General features: G+C 35.1%; 5 protein-coding genes across 7 annotated transcripts; 1 reads left to right on the top strand and 4 right to left on the bottom strand.

Moving 5' to 3' along the window:
* Positions 1-3505: 3505 nt before the first annotated feature.
* LOC113493980 (UPF0764 protein C16orf89 homolog) lies at positions 3506-5010 on the bottom strand (the record flags this gene model as incomplete). Its single annotated transcript, XM_026872057.1, has 3 exons — positions 3506-3789; positions 4209-4369; positions 4853-5010. Coding segments are annotated over 3 exons (600 nt in total), but the record flags the coding sequence as incomplete, so codon positions are not given.
* A 717-nt stretch (positions 5011-5727) lies between these two features.
* LOC113494120 lies at positions 5728-6992 on the bottom strand. The gene is made up of 3 exons (XM_026872272.1): positions 6530-6992; positions 6222-6383; positions 5728-5947 (listed from the first exon to the last, which is right to left on the bottom strand). Exons 1-3 carry the CDS (start codon positions 6735-6737, stop codon positions 5733-5735), a joined length of 585 nt encoding a protein of 194 aa, XP_026728073.1. The 5' UTR covers positions 6738-6992; the 3' UTR covers positions 5728-5732.
* An 876-nt stretch (positions 6993-7868) lies between these two features.
* LOC113494521 lies at positions 7869-13476 on the bottom strand. Of its 3 annotated transcripts, XM_026872901.1 has the most exons (8): positions 12569-13476; positions 12048-12197; positions 11056-11866; positions 10794-10955; positions 10296-10478; positions 9786-9921; positions 9118-9278; positions 7869-8856 (listed from the first exon to the last, which is right to left on the bottom strand). In XM_026872901.1, the coding sequence occupies exons 3-8, from the start codon at positions 11261-11263 to the stop codon at positions 8576-8578; spliced, it is 1131 nt and encodes a 376-aa protein (XP_026728702.1). In that variant the 5' UTR covers positions 11264-11866; positions 12048-12197; positions 12569-13476; the 3' UTR covers positions 7869-8575. The 3 variants fall into 3 exon arrangements, with proteins under 3 accessions (XP_026728702.1, XP_026728701.1, XP_026728703.1); XM_026872900.1 differs by having other exon boundaries at positions 11056-12188; XM_026872902.1 differs by lacking the exons at positions 11056-11866; positions 12048-12197 and having other exon boundaries at positions 7870-8856.
* Positions 13477-13546: 70 nt separating this feature from the next.
* On the top strand, positions 13547-16301 carry LOC113494522 (thioredoxin-like protein 1). Its single transcript, XM_026872903.1, has 6 exons — positions 13547-13722; positions 13799-13955; positions 14095-14205; positions 14450-14599; positions 15141-15274; positions 15692-16301. The coding sequence occupies exons 1-6, from the start codon at positions 13625-13627 to the stop codon at positions 15900-15902; spliced, it is 861 nt and encodes a 286-aa protein (XP_026728704.1). The 5' UTR covers positions 13547-13624; the 3' UTR covers positions 15903-16301.
* LOC113494520 (U4/U6.U5 tri-snRNP-associated protein 2) lies at positions 16298-19769 on the bottom strand. The gene is made up of 10 exons (XM_026872899.1): positions 19544-19769; positions 19317-19465; positions 19058-19172; positions 18624-18799; positions 18033-18258; positions 17706-17829; positions 17237-17396; positions 16779-16969; positions 16549-16701; positions 16298-16422 (listed from the first exon to the last, which is right to left on the bottom strand). The coding sequence occupies exons 1-10, from the start codon at positions 19608-19610 to the stop codon at positions 16326-16328; spliced, it is 1458 nt and encodes a 485-aa protein (XP_026728700.1). The 5' UTR covers positions 19611-19769; the 3' UTR covers positions 16298-16325.
* Positions 19770-20227: the final 458 nt, after the last annotated feature.

Consider the following 20227-nt stretch of genomic DNA (forward strand, 5'->3'; position numbering starts at 1 on the left):
CTAATATTATACGCTTTATAAATCGAAAAAGTAATAAAATCATTAATCCTGTAAGTAGGATATATCATCATTTTTACATGTCTTTTTGACTGCACCGAGAAGAAATTCCTCAAAAAAAATATAGAGACTGACTGATTTATTAAACAGTACAGGAGTGGATAAAAATATTCATATGATACAGACAACTGATAAACATGTATCCAGGTATCCTGTCTGGCCTATTGGTCTAGTGGTTGGAGGCCCTGACTGCTATATCAGAGGTCGTGGGTTGATTCCCAACCAGGATTTTTTTTTTGTGTAATGAGTACGATTAATATATCTGGGTGCAATTTATCAATATTAAGTATGCATTTAGAAATAATAAGTATGCTTATCAGTTGTCTAGTAAACTTAATACAAGCCTTGCTTAGTTTGAGACTAGACGTTAAAAAAGTTGTAGAATATTAATTTATTTATCTCAAATATAACATATTTAAATGCTCATATAGCTACATACATACTTCAAGTATTCCTAGTCCTATTGATACGCCAAATAAGGTCAAACCCAGATCTTTCACTTGACACTTGCTCCGGATATGACAAGACTAATATGGTGGTCAATGTAGAACTATATGTAATGTAGATAATAAAGTTGAGGTTGATTCTAAAAAAATAATAAATAATAATAATAAATATCAATATAAAAAGAAAAATATACATTATTTACAAAGCGTCAAAAAAGACATCTTCATCCCTGCCAAAGTCGGGAAACGTGCCCAGAAGGCTGGCTGCAAATAATAAATTATTTGTCTTCATGTTAGCAAAATTTTAAAAAATAATCAAATATAATGGTTGCTCTTTGATTTTGGGTTCGACCCCTCCTATATAAACTAGTATAATTTTTGGTATTAATTTATTAATTGTAATTTATGTTGGCCGTTTAAATAATGATACACACACTCATAAGAAAAATGGTTTCCCAGTCACCCACACACTGACAGCTTTCCATGAAGGTTGCATTACACCATTCAATACTAGCCTCTTAACGAACCGGAAGGTATAATTCGACAAATACAATGATTGTCACTTCCGTTAGTCAGGTGCACATTAATTAGGTTTATAATTAAACTTAACTATGTATTCAGACTTGAATATTTAATTTTCTGGTTACGACAGTCACCATTAAATTTGACCTCTCAGTAGTTACACTATTTAGGTAGTTTCATTCAAATTGCATGAATAAGAAAATATGAGATGAACTGTGGATAACTTAGTGGGTTACACACACATGTTTGCTACTGTGATGTGTATTTTAATGTGTAATAGTTTGATTTCCCTTACTGATAAATAAACTAGCTTTTGGCCCGCGTCGAGGTCGGTTATTTCGCGTTTCCAAGAGAACTCTTCAAAAGTCCGGGATAAAAACTATCCTAAGTTCTTTCTCAAAATCAACTCTATCTTTGTACCAAATTTCATTAAAATCGGTCCAGTGGTTTAGACGTGAAAGCGTAACAGACAGACAGACAGAGTTACTTTCGCATTTATAATATTAGTAGGGATAATAGTAGTAGGGTAATAAACTGTCTAAACTAGTACTAGTTACTTGGTAGATACGTAAAAGGCTTTTTCCCTCGTGTTTATCAGTATACGTCCGCCGCGTCAGCTCAAGATTAAGAACTCTGGTTGGGTCTGAAACTAGTCGACGAAACTTATCCCGATAAATATGTATGTGTGATTTATACGTTGAAGCTGTTAAGAATGAGTTATCCTCGAAAGCAACTTAATACACCAAAGTCCTTACCAGAAGCAATTCTTTCTGTTGTTGTTTATCCCAGATTCATTATATTGATGAAACACTAAATATCATTTCTGCAATTAGTATCAAGATCAGGTAATACCACAAATTCTATCAATTCATTTAACGTGCAAAATATCATTACCTGACAATAGATAAAGACGTGTACGAGTTTTTTTCTGGACTTTATAGTAAACTAAAGCACGATCAATTAAAAACATCCGTCAAGATTGACGAAGTCGGATTTTTCATATTTAGTTTCAAGAGATATTTCGAAACACGTTGACATAATCTCGACAAAATCCTACTAATATTATAAACGCGCAAGTTTAGTATAGACTCATTATTATCGTTCCCGTGTGATCTTTTTCGATCATTTCGATGGAATATACCAAAGGGGCGTTATGCAAATACACTTTAACCTACAGTTACTGGTTACTGGTGAGGGGCTCCCTTTTCCGCACGTAGGCTCAAACAGTTTTTTAAGTCCACTATAGCCCAGCTTGCAGCATCATTGAAATAAACTGCCTACGGCCGGAAGCGATGCCGACAGACGTTCTTGCCGCTCGATGTCCGGTCGACATTGGCTCCGTATGATGTGGTGCGAGGCCAACAACACTTGTCACTTTCAAGACGAGACCTTAACGTACAGGTGCATATATTATACCCATGTCAATATCAACTTTAACGTAATTGAAATTGTGTCTCTTAGTATGTTTGTGAGTCTGTAACTGATTAAAAAATACGTTACTGCTTTACTACTTTAAAGCAAGGAGTGCTGAGTGGTTTAGGTCACCACGAAAAGCCCCTTATGGGCGACGCGATGCGGGTTCGATCCCTCCGTAGGAAAAGCATTTGTCCTGAGTTGGCGACACAAGGTATAATGTCCATGTAGGAGACATTTTTTACTTCAAAAAACATCGTCATGATTTGAAAAAATCTAACTTTTAAAGATAGACAGTAGACCTAACTACTGTGCAAAAGATATTGTAAGCGTCGACAAGGATTTCGAGAAGTGTTGTCACGAGTGAACACGAGTTTAGTTCGAGTTTAATTTCATAGCGCAATAGTTGTCGAAATTGAATCAGCGCCGTAAAATTGTTGTCTTGATAAAAACCAAGCTATTTCACGTTATCACGCTCTCGTGTTATGGTTATGCTTAGATGCTTCATCTTATACTACTTTAGGTATAAGTCTTGGATCAAAAAAACATTCAATCAATCAATCAATCAGCCAATCATAGTCCACTGCTGGACATAGGCCTCTCCCAATTTACGCCACAACACCCGGTCCTCCGCCTTCCGCATCCAGTCCCCTCCAGCGACCTTTCTCAGGTCATCGGTCCACCTGGCGGGCGGGCGTCCTACCTTACGGTTGCCGAGCCGCGGTCTCCATTCTAGGACTCGTCTGCTCCAACGGCTATCGGTCCTTCGACAGGACATTAAACATTTACTGTAAAATATTAATTAAAACAACATATTTTTTTACACTTTATTGCTACACTGCTAAATGTCTTTCATTATGTAAACAACCACGATTATGTGTTCCTTAAATTACGGTTCAAAAATTCAAAAAGTGTTTCGATGTGATTTGCAAACTATTATTTATTTGAAACAACGTATACATGTTTTAATATATTGGGGTGTTGGACCTGTGTCCAAAACTAAAATGAAAAAAATGGAATAAAATGGATATACATAAATGAAACCAAACTTTTCAGGAGACAGAACAAACCTAAGTGGTACTGCTATTATTATGCTCAAGAATGTATCTTAGTACGGAGGCCAACATGGCTGAAGCAACGGCTGTGGTGTGACCATTACAAGCCCCGTTCATGATAACGTTGTTAGATAACGTCCAGTCGTCCCCAGGAACCTCCACCATCGGCAATTCATTCACCCCCAAGAGCGATGAATCATCGGTGAAGCAACCCGAAGAGGTTTGATACGTCAAAAAGTGTTTAATCCAATCGACTTGGAGGAACTGTGCGTGTCCTATTAGAGTGCAGATAACGACTGAAATGTGGAAATTATTTTAGTGATTTTGGTCGTATCCAAAAGATACAATGGATCGATATTATATAGAAAGTCGAATAAAATTGAAGTCTTAGTTGCATAGTCTTATTTAGAAAAAGCAGCATTTAAATATATTCAGGTAATGCTTTAGAAGTGAAACTTCTTTATCTGCTTTATACAGGTATCTGTAATCTAATAAAAAGTATGAATAAGAGCAGAGCCCGCGCCTCAAGCGGGGTCGATTCGCCAACTTTAATTTTTTTGAAAGGAGATTGTCAATAGTTTTTTTTTGCCAGTATCTACATTGTAATCTATTGGACTCAGTTAGTCAGATAGAAATAAAGAAATGTAGGTACATAAAAAATGATGTTAAATAAAACATTTATAATTTTTTCAATAAGTCACTGCAAATAACTTACTCTGTTCCATCATCAGGTCCGGTTTTTTATAGCCTTGCCCAGCGATGAACTGAGCCTCATTAAAGGCCCTCATGCAGTACTTGTCCAACTTAAATTTGTCCTCCTTCAAGGAGAAAACTGAGCAACCCCGGGCAAATCGTGATAACAGTAAATATAGCACCCTAAAAAGTTATGTTCTTAAAGTAAATATGTAATATTTTAACTGAAGGAAATCAACATTATTTATTGGATGATGAAACGGTTTACTTACGAGTGCTTATTAGGATTGCCTGATTTGTTTCGGAGCCAACCCGAGTCCTTAGTGAGGGAATCAGTTCGATTCGCAAGCCCGCCGCGTCGTTTTATGATTAAGGACTGGGGTTAAATCCGAAAGTAGTCCGACAATCCGGATAAATACGTATGAGTAAACCGTTGCATCATTTCATTCATTCAATACAACGTGATGGGTATGAGTAACATACATACATGATGTAAAAACATGTGATATAGGTTCGTGATGCACTGCAATATCCTGTTTTAATTAATATCTTAAATTATATCAGCTTAAGACTTAACAGGCCAATTTAAAACTGGTTAAAAAATTCCAGTGTTAAATTAATACTAGTGTTTCTTTTGCCCCGTAGTTACTCTAACTTAAGGGTTACCTGTGTGTTAGGCCGTAGCCAAAGTCGCTGCCGTTACTTATCCCGTCTTTGCATTTTTTAGGAGTTTTACAGGTGATTTCAACTTTATGACTGCCCTCAGCGATTGGGTGTTCCCCCAAGAGTGCGATGCAGGCATCTAAACAAAATAAAAAGTAAATTCAGCCCGTTATGTAGAAATAATTAGGTACCAACAATAAATAAAAATGTACAGATTTCTTTAAAGAGCGACGCTTCAATATTTAAAATCATTTATCAATACAATTCCGCTTGGGTCCGAGACTAAACAAATAGGTCATAAACTATGTCTCATGAAAATGATTGTAATAATATGTATAGTGTATTTTTAAATAGTGAACAAAAGGTTCAGGCGAGATTTCAAAAGCAAAAGGTTTTTATTTCAAGTAGGCCGTTTTCTAGGAACTTTCAAAATGTTACAATGATAACTCTAGTTGCTCGGTTCCAAAGTGTCATTCTTATGGAGATGAACCGTTATTTTTTTTTACTGTATTCAAAATTTCTTGTCTATCGACAGAGAAAGATTTGAAATATAATCTCTATATAATCTATGTCATATTTTTATCTCTGGAAGTCAAATTCAATATTTAATCAATTATTTCAATCAATATGCACTTCATGTACTGATAATGGCGCCCAACGTGTTACTTAGGATAGACGGCTGTGCGAAATTATTCAAGGCTTCTTTTATGACACTACACAAGTGACACACACACGCAATTATTACTTTTTTTAAATGATTCAAAATGAAAAATACTTTGCTTAATATTTTTTGGATATCTGTCTGAAGGATTAACCGATTTACTTATATTATTAGATTTAGTCAAATACCCTATTAATCGAGCCGTGGGATCTTAACTGGCCCTTAAGTGTTAGTTAATATAGGTACATTCTCACCTGAGTCATCTGGCGAGGGTCTATATTTCTCGTAGTCATTGACATTGGTTTCGTACGTGTCCCATTTTCCATATATTTTCTCTAGCTGTTCCTTAGAGTAAATTTTTGTTTTCTCAAGTAACATGACATTGAATTTCTGCATATATCTCGGCCAAATAGTCTCGTTAAGGAATAATCTTGAAACTAAAAATTTCATAACGTTAATATTTTTCAGGTACATAGTTAATATGCTCACTAAGTCAATGAGGTAGGTTGCCCAGTTACTCAAATGTAATGCGTATATTAGTTTGAAATAAACAGTTTAAAACCAAAGTTCGAAATTGCACCATTCCAATTCTAAAGCCCTATTTTATCATGAAATCCCTAGGCTTCACAAAAACAATGGATTTGTAACAAAAACCTCAAACCTACGCAATAAAAAGTCTGAATAACAATTATTAAAAAAATCACAACTTACTCTTCCTGTCCTGGTCGTAAGCACTGTTTTCTTCAGTTTTCTTAACCATGTAGTGAAAATAATCATTTACCACATCATTTTTCATCAGTAATTCTTCCAAGCGGTATTTAATTTTCGGTTGTAATTCTGCAGCCTTCGCTTGAACTATGTTCTTCAAATTCACTGCAATCACAAAGAATTGTAACTACCCTAACTATAGCTGATAATAGAATACGTAAATGAAACTATATATAGAAAATAATTTATTTTTAAACCTGGCTCAAACTCAGCCGATTTCGGCCCATAATTTATTGATAAATCAATCTTACCATTCACCAAAAACAGTCCGAATTCAAAATTCAAGTCAATGTATAATTTGTGCTTAACACAAAATTCTATTATTTTTTCCAGTGGTGTTAAGTAATCATCTATATCTTTTGCCTTTGGCAAATTGGAGGCTACCTTTGTGTGTCCTAGGCTAGCCAAAATACCATTTAAAGGAATTGTAACTATTAAACACAAGAGTAACGTTATCATTGTACACGGGTGCCAGCGTTATAATTGATTTCAGTTTGATATCTGTTATCATGAGTTGACAAAGACGTTACGCCGTCTGAATTCGAATGAAAACTGACCGCTTTCCTTCAGTACTATTGTTTTTATTTAGAGATAAGGATGAGCGAATAAAGACGGATGGCCACTTCATTACTTTGAATTTGCTTTAGGACGCATTCTATTTCGCATTCTAAAATACTTTTATGTAGAACACGTATCAAATTCTATTTTTAGTACTAATTTATGTTTAACATAAACGTATCCATTATTATGTACAATTTAAACGAAAAATTTGTTACTTTTATACAAAAAAAAAGGTTCGTGTTCTAAACGGTGTCTTCAGTTCACACATACAAATTAGATGAGGTCGAGAATTTGTGATAATGTTCCTGATAACTGCATTATTACAACGTTTTCGAATTTTGACCATAGGTACACGCAAAATCTACACGGTGTTATAAATGTGAAAGTATCTGTGTCTGTTTTCTTGTCACCTATGTATAACTATTGTATTAGAGAACCTGAGAAAGGACATATGCTAATGTTTACTGGAGAAATGGATTACAAGGTCGGAATGGGAATTTGGGAAATATGAGGTGGGAATGGGAAAAATATGAGAACAGCGGTTTTTAAGTTATTTTGATTTTATGCCGACATTCAAACAGAACTGGGAACCACCCCGTGATTTAAACTGAAGTTCACGTGGACATTATTACAAGTCTTTTTACAGGGAGCGACTGCTTATCTGACTTGCTCAACCTAATTACATGGGCACTATAGTTGAACTGGTAAATTCAACCTTAATCTACAGGTGTATAGTACATTCATGTCAAAGCAGCTTTAATGTAATTAAATATCACCAAAAATGTGTCTTAGATTTGTTCGAAATAGTCAAAAACACGCGTTTTGTTCGTGTTTAATTTCACAGCGCAATAGTTGACGCAATTGAATCAGCGCGGCAGCGCCGTAAAATTGTTTTCATAAAAACCAAGGTATATTTCAAGCTATTCATCTTATGCTATTTTAGAATAAAAAAAACACTTAGGTATTTTTATTATAATATAAATTAAACAATATACAATTTTTCATACTTTTATTAATACACTACTAAATGTGTTTCATTATTTTAAAAACCACGAATTATGTAGGTATGCTTCATATTAAGAAACTCGGCGTTTTAGTTGAATTAACATTCCAATCGATTCGAAGGATATTATTTACTTTAAACAAAGTATAAATCCCTTAATTTTACACAAAATATACACGAAATATAATTACATGTTGGATCTGTGTCCACAAATGAGATTGAAATAAAAATACCATGTCCTTTGTCATAAAAGTTATCCCGTGAATAAAACCTACTAAAGAGAATATATTATATGTGGAAGACGATCATGAGAGAAATTGCTAAATCTTAACTAAAACCTCATTAGAAACAAATAGTCAACCTTATTCATGAAACCTACATAGTTACCATTCGCGCCAATACTGGCAGGTTGGAAAATAGAAGCGCTATATATTAGAACTTATTAAGAAAGGTATCATGAGACTAATTGATTATTGCGTAATATTAAAGAAAGTAATTTTTAAACGTATTTAGCGGTCATCGTGTAAATATTGCGAATATAGATTGTCTAAAGTTACTAGATAATGTATAATGATTGGACAGCGCAAGGCTGGATAGTTTATTGCGCCGTTTGTTCTCTCCAGCGCGTTTAGCAAGGATTTAATTTGTGTTTAATTGAATCCCTAACCCGATGTTTTCTATCCTGACACCCAAGCATATACATACATAAAACCAACAGAAGACAAAATTAAACCTAAGTAGCACTACTATAATTATTTTCAACGATGTATCTTATTGCGGAGGCCAACATAGCCGCGGCGACGGCTGTAGTGTGTCCACTACAAGCCCTGTTCATGACAATATTGTTCGATAACATCCACTCGTCACCAGGAAGTTCCACCATCGGCAACTCGTTCTCCCCCACAATCCGCCAATTATCAGTGAAGCAACCCGAAGAGGTTTGTAACGCCATAAGGGGTTTCATCCAATCATCTTGGAGGAACTGTGCGTGCCCAAGCAGGGTGCAGATGGCGACTGAAATAAGGAAATTTTAGATGTGATTTTAGGGATTCGTACGCAAAGGAAAAACTGAACCCTATTCCGGATGTTCCACTGTCTGTCGATCTGTCCGATTGTTGTATGAATGATGAACATCGATAGACAGCATTTTTATTTTCAGGTAATGTTTGTTTTCGGTTCATATAAAAGAATGTACAAAAAAAAGAAATGGTAGATGAAAATTATGGTAGATATAGCTTTTATTATGTTAACAATTAGTCACTGTTAATAACTCACTCTGTTCCATAAAAAGGTCCGGTCTCTTGTAGTCATGCGTAGCGATGAACTGAGCCTCATTAAATATAATTCCACAATACTTTTCCAACTTATCTTTGTCCTCCTTCACGGAGAAAATAGAGCATCCTCGGGCAAATTGCGCCAACAGTAAAAATAGCACTCTAAAAAATAAATTGTATTAAGTTAAAATTTTATATTTCGAGTAAAAGAAATCGTCTTACTTTATTTTTATTAAAAAGGCAATAGTGCCAAGTGGGGCAGCAGAAACATAATAATATGATGCATATTGTATCTCAAAGATTTCAAAAATTATATGTTTTCAGATCCTGTGCACGTCCAAGGCAGATGATGCATATTGTATCTCAAAGATTTCAAAAATTATATGTTTTCAGATCCTGTGCACGTCCAAGGCAGTAAACAGTTAATAATAAAAGTAACAAATATTAATGACATCATTCGTCGTGCTCTTGTCACTGCTGGTGTACCAGCCGTTATAGAACCCAATGGTTTTGTACGCAAAAAAAATCCTAAAACTGCGGAAATATAATAACATCATTTATTTATTTATTTATATTTCAAAACTGATAGACGAGAAATGGCAGTCTTAAATTTGTGTCTCTTTTGTCCCGTAGTTTCTGTTACCCCGCCTGACGTTACAGAGTTATAACCTGTGTGTTAAGAAATATCCAAAGTCGTTGCCGTTACTTGCACCGTCTCTGCATGATTTAGGAGTTTTACAGATAGTTTCAACATTAGCACTTCCCTCAGCTATTGGGTGATCTCCCAAGAGTGCGATGCAGGCATCTAAAAAATAATATACATATATATATTTTAAACACCGAATAGTATAATCTAAATCTGAACAACAACAAAAATATGTTTTAATATTAATGGCGCCCAACGTGGCACATTGGATAGACGGCCGTGCGAAATTATTCAAACTTATTTTATGCCACCGTTATACATTATAACTTTGAAAAAAGTTGTTTATGGGAGAAAAGCCTAAGGTCCTTAGCCAAGACTTAAAGTAATATTATTTAGCTCTAATGTATGCTGTATGTAAATGACAGATCTAATTCGTATGAACCCAGCGGAATGTAAATTAATGCATCAAATAAAAAATCCAGCCGTGGGTCTTTCACAGTATTATTTAAAAAGTACCTACATTTATTCCTTACCTGAGTCGTCCGGCGAGGGTTTATATTTTTCGTAATTCCTGACATTACTTTCGTACACGTCCCAGTCTCCATATATGTTCTCTAACTGTTCCATAGTGTAAATTTTAGATTTTTCGAATAACTTAAGATTGTACCTTTGCACATATTTCATCCAAAAGGTCTCATTGGTTAGTAATCGCGAAACTAAAAATAGAATAACTTTAATTTGAATATTTATAATAATGATTAATTTATTTTACAAAATTATAAAAATAAATGACTTATGAAATTGTTTTTATATTGTATACAGGCTGAATGTGCCTACTAACTTAGTACCTAATCAGGTAGGTTGACTAGTTTCTTATACGTAAGGAATACTGAAACTGCGAAACAAACAATATTACAAGCAGGGTACAGAAACCATTTATAATAGTTCCAAATACTCTAAAGCAGTATCTTTGATAGATTTGTAAGAAGAATAAAAATCTTAACTAGAGTTACAAAAAAATCAACACTTACTTCTCCTATCCTGTCCATAAGCAATGTTTTCTTCAGTTTTCTTAACCATATAACGGAAATAGCTATTTACCACATCAGTTTTGATCAGTAATTCTTCCAAGCGGTATTTAATTTGCGGAGGTAATTCTTCAGCCTTCGCTTGAAATATGTTCTTCAAATTCACTGCAATGTCAAACAATGATAAGTACCGCTGCTGATAATGGAATAAGTAAATTATTTTAAACTTCGCCGGATTCGGCCCGTAATTCTAAATCACTCTTACCATTCACCAAAAACAGGCCAAATTCAAAATTCAAGTCTATGTATACTTTGTGTTTAACACAAAATTGTAGAATTCTTTCCAATGGTGCTAAATAGTTATTTATATTTTTTGCCTTTGGTAAATTTGTGACGACCTTCGTGTATCCAGGGATAGCCAAAATACCATTTAAAGGAATTGTAACTATTAAACACAAGAGTAACGTTATCATCGTACACGGGTGCCAGCGTTATAATTGATTTCAGTTTGATATCTGTTATCATGAGTTCACAAAGACGTTACGACGCTGAATTCGAATGAAAACTGACCGCTTTCCTTCAGTACTATTGTTTTTATTTAGAGATAAGGATGAGCGAATAAAGACGGATAGGCACTTCGTTCCTTAGAATTGTATCTTTGCAATTGTTTCAGGACGCATTCTATTTTTATTCGGCTCAATTTTCTTAGGTTGGGTTTTCATCAGAGATTAACAGATATCTGGGAGAGAAATGACGTGTGGAGCGAGGATGGCTAGCTGTGCTATGAATATGTGTGTGGGTCGCCACCAAAGGCGTGCGTGAAAAATGAGTCGTACAAGGATTTTAAGCGGAGCTGTTTTAATATGCGCCTCGAATGTGTTGCGAGAATGCGTTGCTGGCTGTATGCAAACCTTGCAATATATTCCTCGCACAAATCCCTCGCCTGTTTTGTGTACCCGAAAATCTAGCTTACATCAGCCGTTTCCTTCAGACCTTTGCTTACTACGGCGAGGTAAATGAATCTATTTTAATGGTTCTTTACAAACACATCGCTCGCTACGCATCTTCGGCCATACCTGGGAAAAACGCAGCCTTATAATGAAATATTATTATGTTCTAGGTAGGATTATGGATAAGGTACCTATGTTATGTAGCATTACATATTTTATGACACTTAGGACTAATGGATTTTTAAGACGCAAAGACGCGCAAAAACAGTAATAAAACTATCATGTAATGGAAATATTTCTATCGTACCTAAATCGTTGCCTTTGTGATGTATGTCTACATTTGTATTTTGGAAAGTATGGCCGAAGTCGGACATCAATTAAACGCCGACACCGATAGCCGTGTGGTTTAGGTGAGCACACTAATTGCCACGTACTGCAGGTTCAATACCTGTAAGTGCTTTTAATGTTTATTAATAGGTTTTTTTCGTTAATGTTAAATATGCTGCATTGAAACCTCCCAAATGAGAGGGAATTTATTTACTTAATCACGAACTCAATCATAATAAGTTCAAGCAAAGAGTTGTCATTACACAAAATAGTAAAGCATCAGGCGCTCAACACATAGAAAACGAGCAGTACCTAGGTAGGTTATTACGTCCAGGGCCGGATTAACCATCTCGGAGCCCCTAGGCACAGTTCGTTTCGGGCCCCTTTTTTAATCGGGAATGCTGGGCCTCTGGTCAGCGTGGGCCGGGGGCCCCTAGGCACTGGCCTAAAGTTCCTTATGGATAATACGGCACTGATTACGTCGACCTTATACTTACTTACCTACTGAAAAATGAAAAGTAATATCATAATAGGTGTCATGAAAGTATGGCCGTCAAAATTAGATCTTCCCTTCAATTTTCCGTTCGTACTTCATGTACTTACTACCTATTTTATCCACATAGGTAATCACCAATTAACCACTGACGGACTGAGCCTGATATGTATCAACATTTTAAAAAGATAAGTATATAATTTATTCATATTAAAAAGATGATATAAAAATTGTCCTTTTTTTAATACAAACAACGAAGCTATCATATAAATAAAGCCGTTATATTAAAATGTATTGCTACATCATTCAGAGCTCAGAGTAAATTATTGTAGGGATAAGCTGTGAGTAAGCTGCGCCGCGGGTGTCTACCTTTCCAGAGTTCTCTCAATGATTCACCCAATCCCTCTATAAATAAACATTACTTCGAATAATACAAATGAGATATCTAAGCCACGGCGGTTACCCAGAATAGGAGTTGTTAATAGAACAAAGCAATTACATTTTTATTCTACAGTGAAATAGGTTAAATATAATATTTTTAAGTTTTTCTAGTAAAGTCACTAGGATGAAAAAAAATATGTATTCTGAATATCTGCAAAGATGTTTAGGTGTAATAAAGTTTGCTTAATTTTTATATGTAAAATAAATAAACTTAATGACTGCTGAATGAAGACCTTCTTTAGTTTAAACCACTATTCTACGACCCACGCAAATAATACATTTGAATTCAAATGTAAAAAACGCGTTAGCACCAGACAGACTATTCTAGGTCTTAAAAAAAATTAATGTTTGAAAAGTTAAGAATTGTGTCTATAGAAGGAAGTTTGAATTAATAATGAATTTTAATGTCACGTATCAGTTAATTAATCATGCTTTGGGACAATTTGGGACTACGGACTTGGACCATCGTTGTGCACTATTGATTTTTATCGACGCAGTAATTTTTTTAAATGGCAACATCGTTTCTGTCAATCAATCTACCATTTTGAAGTATCACTGTATCATTCCCAGTGTTGTCATTGTAGACACTTGTTTTACTCATAGGAATCAGTAAAATTAAAACAATGGGTTTAGCTACAGTTATTGAAAGTGAAGCCCACTTTCAGACGGAAATGGCAAATGCTGGTACAAAGCTTGTTGTAGTGGATTTCACAGCGACTTGGTAAGTACAGATAACCTATTTAAGCTTTCAAATATTCAAGTCATCGTTGAAGTAAATAATTGATTATGTTGTGTAGGTGTCCGCCGTGCCAGCGAATCGCTCCGTTCTTCGAGCAGCTGCCGGCGAAGTTCCCTCGGGCCGTGTTCCTGAAAGTGGACGTCGGCAGGTGCGCGGAGACCGCCAGCGCTCAGGGCATCAGTGCGATGCCAACATTCATATTCTACAGGAACCGGGTACGTGGCCCTAACATTATATGGATATTAACGTACTGAAAATAAATTATTAAGAAACTTCTGTCGTAGTTTAGACAAAGTTTTGAAGTTATTCCCCATTTTTAAATCCTTATATCTGATTACTGTTTAATTGTTACAGACACGGATTGACCAGCTACAGGGTGCTGACCCGGGTACACTAGAGACTAAAGTTAGACAATACTATGGTACTGATGAGGCAGGAGATGATGACAACACTGTTGCAGGACATGTAAGTATAGCATGTACCTATACCAGTTTTTAAATTATTTTATGTTCATGTATTTAACTAGAATCTTCCCAATAAGATGGCAATAGTATAAAGCTTACTATTATAGTTACTCAGTTAGGCAACTTTTCTTGATATCCTGTTTAAAGTCCATTTCCTATATTCAGACTATTAATTCCCATTTTTTTTATATTGTTTGATGTTATTAGATTTCTATATAAGTAATTATGCCACCATTTATTAACAGATGGACTTAGCCACGTTCATCACTAAGAGTGAGTGTGAATGCCTGAATGAGGCTGACAACCATCCACTGGCGCACTGCCTGACTAGCGCTGGAGGCTACCTCGCCAGCGACTGTGATGAACAACTCATCATCAATATTACTTTCAATCAGGTAAATATGGTTATTTTTTATCTTCGTTTGTCATGTTAAGTGATAGTGTTAATATCAATTAATGCAAGTCACACTGTATGTTTAATTTTACACAGTTTTATAAACACTAAAAACCATGTACCCCAATACAACTACCTGAAAAGAGTTAGTTAAATCTTGATGTTATCAATAATTGGTGTCTATAAACTTTCTTGCATCGAAACTTGTTATTTGTTAGTAACACTTACTAAATAAATCAATTTAACCTCATTTAATTTACACTCCATTTTTTTTTTAATTAAAAGAAAGTCAAGTCTTATTATAAAACTAAGTCTGGGCTCAATAAAAATTAATAAACAACAGATTTATTTCAGTGGTACATTTGCTTTGAAAATCTTTCACTGATGAATTTCATTTCTTTTCGCTTTTAAACTGAGTTTTTGGACAAAAAGACACATTATTACATTTTTAAGTACCTAAACCAATAGAGCAAATTTCCAACTGAATATTTGTTTACTTACTGTTGTTAAAGACTAATTTTAATCACACATTGGTATTCCAGTTGGTGAAACTACATTCCTTAAAAATCAAAGCTCCTAGTGACAAGGGACCAAAGTCGGTGAAAGTGTTTATCAACCAGCCGAGAACACTAGACTTTGATCAGGCAGCCGGCAACATGTCTGTGCAAGATCTTGAGTAAGTTGACACATCATCATCAGCCTTTAGTAGTCCAATGCTGGACATAGGCCTCTCCCCATGTGCGCCATAGCACATTCAGCACATAGTAGTTGACACATACTAATAGTTTACCAGAAACTAGTTAATATATAGATGTCTTTACTGTGCTGTGAAACAAAGTGGTTGAAAATCACAATTATATCGTAAATGCGAAATGCGAAGGTATGTGATTGTGTTTAGTGAGCCCAAACAGCTGGATCGATTGTGATGAAATTTGGTATGGAGGTATCTGACAGCTTGTATTAACGGAACAGTAATATTTTTCCACCTATAAGCAACATTCGTGCAAGCCATGAACTAGTCATACATAATTGAATGTAATGTAATTATCCTGTTTAAAAATAATCTAAAATTTTTCATTTATTTTCGTTTTAGTTTTACAACAAGTGATCTTGAAGGCAACCCAGTGCCTCTGAAGTTCGTCAAGTTCCAAAGTGTCCAGAACATTCAGTTGTTCATAAAAGACAATCAATCTGGAGGTGATGTTACGCAGATTGATCACCTTGCCTTCTACGGGTCACCAATCTCCACAACCAACATGGGAGAATTCAAGCGCATTGCAGGAAAGAAGGGAGAGAGCCATTAGAAGTGTTTGTCTAATGAATGCCATAGAAAATGGTTCAGTCTTGTCATGTGTTCACTAATTGACTCAAGTGTCTTGTAGGAATTAACTTGTTTCGTTCATATTATATCTGGCAGCTGTGTAAACTGCCATTACAGTAGTTCTCTTCTAAAATGTCTAAAGAACAATAACAGATCTGAACTATTTTCTTTGAGAAAAGATGCATTTCTCAAACTGTGTCAAATAATTAAACATGAATTTTCTAATATATATTTTTGCGCATATTTATAAAATATGGTAACACTGATAATTAATTATTATTGTATTTAAGTGTAAAGGTCATTCCAGGGCCACAGTTTGTTAAATGGGGAGTCTGTAATATCAGGAATTTGTATATTCAATAAATAAACGTACACAAGTATACTTAAATGTATTTATTATCCTATGCTAATCCTGTTTCAGTTCATAAATTTGAATGTATGCTTCAGTGAGGGTTATCATTTGAGGTAAAATACTGGTTACGTGAAGATCCTGCATTTCGTACCTGTAACAATAGAATTATTATTATTAATCAATATGTCAGGATAATATCCTACTGACTCGCACCCTAAAGTTACATACGTAATCAGTTTCATTTTTGCTGTGCGAATAATTGACAGATGATACTTACCATTGCTGTGTAGGTTTATGAAGGACGTGTGCTCTATACGTGCCCTTCTCTGGAGTACCGTCGTGCACTATATTACCGACCAACTCATAAATAGTCTTGCCGTTATGTTTCGCCTTCACTTCGGGCGTTAATATGTCACCGAAATCAACGTTTCTGTAAGTAAATTAAATTCATTTCATACAACTCCATTGAATTAAATATTATTGAGTAGCAATATAGAGTTCACTTACTTGACGGGAAAGTTTACAACAGTCGGATTCTTCTCAACAAAGAAAGTGTTTTTCGTAAATCTCTTTATGTATAATATCAAATATGGTGGCAGCTGCGTTATCTCAAATCTTTTTAAGAAATTCTCTTTGTAGGTTTTGTATTCTTTCGATGTTTGCCCGTTGAATTTAGAAAGTAGTTGGTATAAGTTAACCTGGAAAAAGCAACATTAATATAAATTACTACAGACATCATTCCAAAACATCAAATTGATACATCTAATGTGACATTGTCTTATTATAGTAACCAAATCAATGCTCTGTAAAAATGGTTTGTTCCATATATGTGACATTGTCTTATTATAGTAACCAAATCAATGCTCTGTAAAAATGGTTTGTTCCATATATTAATAATTTCAGGAGTATAAACTTTCAGACTTAACAAAAACATTTTACTACACATTTTCGGGACATAAAAGTACCTGTGGTATAATATTTTCTCTAAACTCGTCAGTGAACAGCGGCGTGGGCGGTAGATCACATGTAAGGTACAAGAATGGTGACTCTGTGATCATCTCGCTGTACTCCTCGGTGCTCAGATCCACCTTAGCCGCGTCGTCTGCATCAGTTGGTGGCAGCTTCCTGAATAAAACAATATTTGTGGTTTTAAACTGTTGTTCTGTTGTTGTTCAGTTTATTAACTGTTTGGCGTCTTTTATGCCTAGCCTGTCTTTTCTCAAGCTACCTTATGGTCAGCCTCCAAACTTCTCTCATCTACCTAAATGTCGTATTTAACGATTTAATATATAGATTGTCTATAAATTAAAATTAAAGACCTGAAATAAACCAATTTATAGCTACAGTTTGCTGTTTTGATTTAAATAGATCAACTTTCTGTCACAAGACTTTTAAGACCTTACAAATTTGGTCAAGTTCTGACAACTTATTTACCTGGTATATATCCTCATGTGGCCAAGAAAAGATTTATAAATAATAGAACTGTTTGGTTTCTTAGTTCCATTTAGCGCCATATGTAGGGAATTTAGAAACCATGACATGAAGTCTATTGGGTCACCTGCAAATAAATTTACACATTAGTACTCAAATTCCACTTTAAACGTAAAAGAGGAATTTCTAACATTATTATGATTATTTCGCAAAAAAAAAATATTGTTCTTAGGAATTATTACAAAATAGTTGAGTGACTAGAATATGGGCTTATTAATATTTGCAATATAGAAAGGAAGGGAGGAGGTAGAGGACTATCAATTATCTTACTTGGTTTAATAAATTGGAATCTCTTCTTGGACCACAAGACAACAGCTTGCAGCATCTCATGGGGCGATACGTGTGCTTTAAAAGCGCGCGGGTTCCATAACTTGCGGAGCAACTCCCCGAATCTTTGCACTAGGAGGAAGGACGAGTCGCCGGGAGGACGCTTCACGTTCGCGTAGTTTTCCTCGCGCAAGAAATAGTTGCGGAGTGGACGTACTTGAGAAAGACACTGAAAAGAAAAAAAATAACATAATTACTACTAACTTGTAAATAGAAAGCCAAGAGTAAATCTATTGTACCATATTGTCGTATCATAATATGTAATCCTTGGATTACATATTATGATCATCTAAAAAAAAAGTGTCTTTCTTAGGTAAGGTTACTACTAAATAACATAATAAAAATTAATACTGTTTTAGTATTTCTATATAGGTAATAGAGAAAAGTGGTGCACAATAGACATGTAAGGAGGTACAGGACATGTGTTTGAACACTGCGGCAACAACAACCACTTTATCAATAGCCAAAGGTTTAGTCATAACTGTGTGTCAGTTCATTAAGATGTATGTATAATTAGATATAGAAGCAACTCACTTGCAGAATAACATTGCAGTAATCATTGGCCTTAATATTATTAAGTCCCACAATCCCCGGCATGTACATGGTGCTGTCTATAGCACGAGACATCTTAGTGTTGTAATCCAACTGCTTGATCTGCTCTGGAGTGAAGATTGGGTTCAGCACATACTTGATGTCATTTAATGATGAGTCTGTAAAATAGAATTTATGCAGACAAAAAAAATAATATCATCAAAGCAAAAATAATCTAATAAGATAACATGGCTTGGATGGTCAATAGTGTATTTAAGAGGATTGTTGTGTGTTGTATCTCTTTCATGAGAAGAAACCTTTGCCCAGCAATGGAATTGTTATAGAGACTAACGTGATTCTGAATATAGTTGAACATTACACACATGTGGTGGTAAAACATTTATTTTATGTCAAATTAGAAATTATGAAGGATTTACCAATGACTTCATAATTATCAGGCAAACAGTAGAACTTGAGAGTATGCAGGTTTAAGAACACATGATGACCATCAGCAACTGAGTGAGTGTAGGCATGGGTGTTGGTGCCTCTACCCTGTAAACACATTCAAAGTTACAAATTTACTAAGTATACGCAACAGCATCCTTTAAAATTAAACGAGTTTTTAAAACAAATACGTTTTAAAAGTAGTCTGTGGACTTTACGCACTCATAAAGAGAAATAAATATGTTTGTTTACCTGGAAATATTTGCCGCAAACGAGACAAGCGTAAACATTGATCCTTGTCAATGAAACCGAACACAATTTTTCAAAATCAAAATCCAGGACATGTCTATTTATCGTATCTAAATAGGGGCACTGAATGTGCATAGTCTTAGATACAGGTTCTGTAAAGAAATGTATCCACATCAGTGACGAGTTGCAGTAATAAAAAGGCGTAAAGACTTTAAGGTTAGAAATCTTACCGGCGGAATCAGTGCCATTTTCTCCAGAGCTCTTTCGCTTTTTCACTTTAGATCGGTCTTCAGACATATTGATAGTTATTCAAAGCTCAGTTAATACTTTCTAGAATTTATTTTACAATGTTTGGCTATCGCAACGTTGACGTTTGCTACAATGACAGTTGACAACAACATGCCAATGATGCCCCCAGAATTAACTGTATTATCTATGGATGCCCCAACACTACTACTTTTGTCCACTGCAAACAAAGACTGCAAAGGTCCACTGGCAGTAGTAACAGTAGTCCACTACCACAACCTGCCACACCCCAGAAGGCAGGAGGCAAAAGGATAACACACTTTACACAAGAGTGTAACTCTTGCGAGCTGCTGTATAACCACAGTCACTGTTATTCTGTTTTCACGTCCAACTAATCCTAGTTATCTTGTTAATTATCCAATACAACTCGTCAACTTAATTTCTCAAGCTTCTAATCATTTGATGTCCGATTAAAATCTTAGGAACCAAATGATTCGATGTTTTATGCGTGATCGACGAGTGATCAGTGGAAGTGAAAAATAGTTCTATCACGTATAAGTAAATTATTGGTCGCAAAACAACCGTCTATTTTGGCCATAACCAGGTAATGAACGTTGTTCTAGCTTATTGGCTACCTTACCATAGAGCGTTGCTAACTCTTTCAGTAA

This window comes from Trichoplusia ni, chromosome 5 (assembly GCF_003590095.1).
Source record: "Trichoplusia ni isolate ovarian cell line Hi5 chromosome 5, tn1, whole genome shotgun sequence".
NCBI classification, from domain to species: Eukaryota; Metazoa; Arthropoda; class Insecta; order Lepidoptera; family Noctuidae; genus Trichoplusia; species Trichoplusia ni.